The sequence below is a fragment of the Myotis brandtii genome, unplaced genomic scaffold, assembly GCF_000412655.1.
Source record: "Myotis brandtii unplaced genomic scaffold, ASM41265v1 scaffold889, whole genome shotgun sequence".
Lineage (NCBI taxonomy): Eukaryota > Metazoa > Chordata > Mammalia > Chiroptera > Vespertilionidae > Myotis > Myotis brandtii.
In genome coordinates, this window is record NW_005371640.1 from 346,901 (window position 1) to 353,948 (window position 7,048).

Sequence of the window (7,048 nt, forward strand, 5' to 3'; positions counted from 1 at the left end):
AAAGTGATAACTACAGGAATACAAGGTGAGAACATGTGGTTTGGCAGCCTCACAAACAAACAAAAATACTTGGGGATTAGTGAACAGTCCTCTCAAATCGAGTCATAATTGGCAGCGCCTACAAAACAAATAAAAAAGATGAACGGATGTGGCATTAACAGATGTGCTCTTTGCGCCTGCTTGCTGGTAAGGCAGTTTATTTTTGCTGATTCCTATTCAGCATTTTTCACCTCAGGAAAAAGAGAAGAACAGATGCCATCTCACAAAGAAAAAAATACATAGGGGAATGTCCTCAGCCAACGAAGAAGAGAAAGAAGAAAGCTGGTGCATTATGAGAAGTGGATGGAGCTGTGGGAAGCAGGTGGTACAACATGTGTACTGTAGTCCCTCTCCAGGGTGTAAGTACCAGAGGTGGGAGGCATGTGAGGTCGAGAGCAAAGCCGGAAGCAGAAATGTTTCCTCCCTTTTCCTGTTTGGGCTCTAGAAGGAACCTACCCTTGTGGTTAGGCAGAGAGGTTGAGTTGGCACTCCCAAGCTGCACTCGGCTCTCATGTGGCATGGAGGGGACACAGAAGTTCCCGTATGTATGCCCTTGAAGGGGTCACAGTCCTGATTGATCACATGTTGACATGACACTGTTTTTGTATATGTTGTACTAAATAAAATGGTATTAACATGAACTTCACATGTCTCTTTTATAAGATAGTTACTAGGAAGTGTAAAATTACACATGTGGTTTGCACTTGTCGTTCACATTACATTTCTATGGGACAGTGCTGCTCTAGAGGAAATGGGGAAGTGAGAAAAGCTGAAAGACAGTCATTTAAAAAGAAACCGAGTTAACCGAAAGGCACTGTTTCAGCTCCTGGCTCCAAGTTAGTTTACAAGATTGGACTAACTTCAGTAGGTACTTCCTACCACCCAGTGGTATAGAATTTGTGAACAAGACGGATTCTGTTCTCTCAAATAAAGAAGCCAACTTTCCTTGGCTTGTGTGATGGGAGATTGAGCCATTTGTTTCTGTGTTAAAATAAAGAGATTGGAGGACCACAGGCCACCTCGGCAGTTGGAGGCATCTAATCATAGGATACATGATCTTGGGAGGTGGTGAGTTCAATGACGTGGAAAGTATTCAGATGTCCTAATACCAGGAGAAAGATGAAGAACCATAAATAGAACACCTCAGCATGCTCAAGTCTATTCCCCAGTTCTCCCCTCATCTGTTACCTGGAGTTTGATGAGAACGTACAAAAGAGATGTGTAGTGCTGTGAGCTTGCAAGAGGAATATGTGATGCATTTTCTAACCTTGATCCAGGAAAAGGGATCCTTGGTGCTCCAGGCATTGATTGATCCAGAATAATGAAGTCTGGCCAGATTTGGGGCCCACTGTCCTTTGCCCAAGAAAGGGGAGAGAGATTAGGTTCAGTTGGGTTGGTTCTAGGCACTTAGGAATAAAATTACTTTCTCTTTTTTGGAAAATACATCTTTAGTGGTTTCAGAGAGGAGGGGAGAAGGAGAGAGAGAGGCAGAAACTCCAATGATGAGAGAGAATCATTGATCGGCTGCCTCCTGCACGCCTTCCACTGGGGATGGAGCCCGGGCATGTGCCCTGACCCTGGTTCATAGGTCAACACTCAACCACTGAGCCATGCCAGCCAGGCAAAATTACTCTCTTTTTTAAAAATATATATTTTATTGATTTTTACAGAGAGGAAGGGAGAGGGATAGAGAGTTAGAAACATTGATGAGAGAGAAACATCGACCAGCTGCCTCCTGCACACCCTCTACTGGGGATGTGCCCGCAACCAAGGTACATGCCCTTGACCAGAATCGAACCTGGGACCTTTCAGTCCGCAGGCCGATGCTCTATCCACTGAGCCAAACTGGTTAGGGCCAAAATTACTCTCTTGAGAAATGTCAAGCCTAGCTGTGAAGACGATAAAGGCACAAAGTAAGCAGTATCGATTACTAACTACCTACGTGTTTTGCTTGTCCTTTTTATTTTCTAAAATGTAATAATTTTGTTGACCGTTAGTCCCTCTAATTATCTGACAATGGGATGTGTTACCAGCGCTATCAAATATTATTATTTCTTTATTACACAATGTATGTTCATTGTGGAAAAATTAGAAAATTAAAAGTAAAACATAAATAAATAGAAAAGTGAAATAAGCCAGTCAGAGAAAGACAAGTATCACATGATCTCACTTATATATGGAATCTAATGAACAAAATAAACTGATGAACAAAACAGGTCCAGAGACATGGAAGCATGCAACAGACTGAGGAATCCCGGGGGTGGGTGGGTGGTAAGAGATTAACCAAAGAACTTACATGCATATATTCATAACCCATGGACACAGATATTAGTGTGGGGAAGGCCTGGGGTGGGGCGGAACCAGGTAGAGGGGGGCAATGGGGGACATCTGTAATACTCTCAACAATAAAGATAAATAGAATAAAAGTGCAGCTTCCTGTTACAGTGAAGAAAATGGACTCAAGGGGAATAATATCACAGGCAGGCACGACATTTAAGGAGGCAGTGGCATTACCCAGGTGAGAAGTGATGGTGGCCTGAATTAGGATGGTCACAGTGGGAAATGAAGAGAAAATACATTTGAGAGGCACCTATGGAGTAAAATTAATAGAAGATGGAGATGGATTGGTTATCTGAACCTATCCAACAAAAGTAAAAAAGACAGCCCAGTGGGTGTGGCTCAGTGGTTGAGTGTCGACCTATGAACCAGGAGGTCATGGTTTGATTCCCAATTCCCGATTCCCAGTCAGGGTACATGCCCAGGTGGCGGGCTTGATCGTCAGTAGAGGGCATGCAGGAGGCAGCTGATCAATGAGTCTCTCTCATCATTGCTGTTTCTATCTCTTTCTCCATCTCCCTTCCTCTCTGAAATCAATAAGAATATATTTAAAGAGGAGTAAAAAATATATACTCAGTCCAGTTCTTAGAGAGAAAATAATATTTACCATATTGTCCTGAGGCTGTAATCTGAAAATCTCTGATGCGCCCAGAAGCCATTCCCAGTGGAGCCTGACACTCTGAAATCAAATGAGGGAAACACAGTAGCTAGAAGTGCAGAAAATTGAGCTTCACAAATTCAAGTTAACAAAAATGGGAGCGTACCAACAAATGGTCATATTTTGTTTACTATGTGTCAATAATTGTATGAAACATTTTATTGTATAATCTCATTTCATTCATCCCAACAGGTAGGTGCTACAACTATTCACATTTTTTAGCTGAGTAGATCAGTGGCTTTCTTATTTAAGATTAAATATCAAGCTCTTCCAAGCAATATTTGTAGTTATCTTTAGTAATCAAACCAAAATTAAATCTCAAAATTTGCTCTTGGCTATCTTGGAGCTTCACAAAGTTGTGAAAATGAAGAGAGAGTTTTTTTAGCATTCGTTTGTTCAATACGAGGGCATCAAAAGTAGGCTTACAGATGCTCATATGGAAAATAATACAATAATTAATAAATAGTAATAGGAAAATAAACTCTGTATTTCACATACTCACAACTTTAAAACCTACTTTTGCCCCACCCTGTATTTAGTGCTTCAAGTTCAAAGTGTTCAAAGCTTCAAGCATAACCACCCTCCTCTGAAGACTCATAATTTCTACCAGCAATATTCATTTCAGATTCCCTAATGACTGTGAGCTTGTATTTACTAATTGACAAAGGCAACCACTCTAGGAAGGAGAAAAGGTGTATAGATGTAGGCTGAGTAGGCAGCGTGCCTTTGCCCATATCGCTACTCACTCTTTTTTTTCCCTTCAATAAAGAAATTTTTAATCCATTTGAATTCAGAATTTACAATTATAATAGGGTCTCCTGTGCAAAGGTGTAAAGGATATTTTCTTTTCTAGAATAACTTACTTCAGGTTAACAATAATTTGTGGATCAGAAAAAGATGGAAATTCCCTTTACTCACTCAAGACTAAATATAGAAGTGAATATGGCATTGATCTGGCTAATATACATTAAACATATGTACATCACACTACACATATTACCATTATTTATAATTTTAAAAATGCATATTCAGTTAGTCACTCTAAATACATACAGTTGTCTGTAGGTATCTGTAGGGGATTGGTTACAGGACCTCCTGCAGATAACAAAATTCACAGGCTTGCTACTCACGCTTGTTGTACACCAGGAAAAGAGTGCTCATCCCAGCTTGCAGGTGTTCGCCAATAAGGCATTCTATCCGCCAAATTCCAGCTTTGGATGGTAGCATTTCCACTGTCTCAAAAACCCCTTATAAAAAACAAAAGGAACAAAAACATTTTTTTTTTCACTAAAAAATAAGCATGAGATACATTGGCTTATGCAGAATATCAACAGAGATCTACCTAAGTCAATTCCACCACCGATGGATCCTGAAACCCAAAGTTCTTGCTATCGGACCCCTATTTGGGGACACTGGAGATTGAGTCCTTTTTTTAAAAAAACAACAACATTTATTTATGAGAGAGAGAGAGAGAGAGAGAGAGAGAACTTGTTGTTCCACTTATTTATGCATTCATTGGTTGATTCTTCTATGTGGCCTGACCAGGGATTGAACCCCAAAACCTTGGCGTAACGGGATGATGCTCTAACCAACTGAGCTAGCCAGCCAGGGCCTAGAGACTGAGTTCTGACAGCCTCCCACCCTGGGAAAGGGGAGGGAGGGCAACAGAATGCTTTGATGGTAGAGACGGGAGGAAGCTACTGCATAGGCCTGTACTCGGGGGTTTTCAGAGCCACAGGTATGTTTCTCATTGACCAGGTGCAGGCTCCCTGGGAGAGAAAAATCAGGGAGGTCCCCCCAGATGTAACCCACTGGAGCTGCCTTGAGGGCTAAAGTAACCCCATCAGCAGAGAGCTGGAAGTGCATGCTGAGGGCCTGAGGAATGAGTGAGCAATCACCTGGGGTGAAGATGGAACCAACCAACCAGGTCAAGGGGATTTCATGAAAGAGGGTCCCCAAAAGAGCCCCCTGGAAGTCCCCAGCAAGAAGAGTCAGTTTTAAATATCTTCCAGGTAGCCCAGCTGGTGTGGCTCAGTGGTTGAGCATCGGCCTATGAACCAGGAGGTCAGGGTTCGATTCCCAGTCAGGGCACATGACCCAGTTGGGGCTCCATCCCCAGTGTGGGGCGTGCAGGAGGCAACTCATGGATGTTTCTCTCTCTCTGGTAGTCAGACATCCTTAGTGCTGCTGTGGAGGCGAGAGAGGCTTCTGCCACCACGGCTGCACTCACTGGCAGTGAGCCTGGCTTCTGGCTGAGCGGCACTCCCTGTGTGAGTGCACTGACCACCAGGGGGAAGCTCCTGTGTTGAGCGTCTGCCCCCTGGTGGTCAGTGCACATCATAGCACCAGTTGTTCTGCCGTTTGGTCGACTTGCATATTAGCCTTTTATTATATAGGCAGTCCTTGGGTTACCTTGAACTCGACATACGTCGTTTCGTGGTTACGTTGCTATCTCCCTTTTATTTATAAAAAAAAAGTTCCGTCATTTCAACATATGTGCTTTATGTTTCTTATTATTTATTTACCACAAGTAAAGGTCAGGAATTGTTATCTTTCTTTTAAATTTTTTTTACTGTTTCACTTCATTACTGCTGTATATGTGCTCCATGTGAATGACGTAGGTGCTTATGTAGGTGGGTTCTGACTTAGGGTGAAAATCACGTTATGTCGAGCCGTAGGAATGGATCTCCCACGTAACCCGAGGACCTACTGTATAGGATAAGAGTGGCCCGACCAGTGTGGCTCAGTGGATTGAGCACAATCCCATGCACCAAGAGATCATTGGTTTGATTAACGGTTAGGACATATGCCAGCCCAGTTTGTGGGCTTGATCCCCAGTAGGGAGTGTGCAGGAAGCAGCTGATCAATGTTTATCAATCATTAATGTTTCTATATCTCCCCTCTCCCTTCCTCTATCTCTCTCTAAAATAAAATTAAAAAATCAATAAAAACATACATAAAAAAGATAAGAGTGAAGCAGAAAAGTCACTGGTCCTATCAGAAGTTTTTTTTTTTTAAATATATTTTATTGATTTTTTACAGAGAGGAAGGGAGAGAGATAGAGAGTCAGAAACATCGATGAGAGAGAAACATCGATCAGCTGCCTCCTGCACATCCCCCACCGGGGATGTGCCTGCAACCCAGGTACATGCCCTTGACCAGAATCGAACCTGGGACCCTTCAGTCCGCAGGCCGACGCTCTATCACCTGAGCCAAACCGGTTTCGGCCCTATCAGAAGTTTTATGCAAAAATGGGGCAAGTTTATTCCTACTATTAAACCTGTTTTAAAGGGACAGTGGAGAACTAACATGAAGTTGTGCTTTGATCAACATTGTAAGTAGTAGTTAACATATTGGTAACAGACATAAACAAGTCACTTCTTGGATAACTACTGGTGCCATGAGGGATTTGAGATGGAAAAAAAAATCCCTCTTTTCCTAGGAAAGTGCTATGCCATTAACATTCATTTATTCTATTCTATTTCCTTTATAGCACATTATCTGTATCTGAAATTATCATATTCACTTACGAACTTATTTATTATCTTCCTGTAGGGTAAAGTTATTTGAAAAAGTAAGTTACCCATGAACAGGAAGTTTGCCTGCTTTTTTCACTGATCATATCACCAGTGCCTAGACCATTTCAAGTAAATCTATAATAATAAAAGAGGACTCCACCAAGATGGCGGCATAGGTAAACACCGGAGACTGCTGCCGCAAACAACCACTTCAAAAATACAACTAAAAGACGGAACGGACATCACCCAGAACCACAGGAAGGCTGGCTGAGGAGAGACTCTTCAACTAGAAGGAAAAATAACAGCAGTGTGGAAACTCAGGTACGGAGGTGCGCGCGCAAAGCGGGCTGGTGGCTGAGGGTGCGGTTGTCGTTTTCAATCAGGAGGGAGTCTCAGCAGATGAGCTCCAGACCCGGCGAGTCTCTAGGGACTCAGACTCAAACGGGAGAAGCGGGATTGTCTAGCATCAGTTGGAACGTGAGGGCGGCTTTCACTC

At 42.6% G+C, this 7,048-nt stretch overlaps 1 protein-coding gene across 2 annotated transcripts in view; it reads right to left on the reverse strand.

Annotated features, from left to right (window-relative positions):
* Nucleotides 1–7,048, reverse strand: part of F8 (coagulation factor VIII, procoagulant component) — an 83,766-nt gene that overhangs the window by 28,042 nt on the left and 48,676 nt on the right. For both annotated transcript variants that reach the window (XM_005885012.2, XM_014532374.1), the window contains 3 exons: nucleotides 4,165–4,281; nucleotides 2,984–3,055; nucleotides 1,307–1,392 (listed from right to left, as the gene is read on the reverse strand). In XM_005885012.2, the coding sequence (XP_005885074.1) occupies nucleotides 1,307–1,392; nucleotides 2,984–3,055; nucleotides 4,165–4,281 (275 nt within the window). The remainder of the gene's footprint in view (nucleotides 1–1,306; nucleotides 1,393–2,983; nucleotides 3,056–4,164; nucleotides 4,282–7,048) is intronic.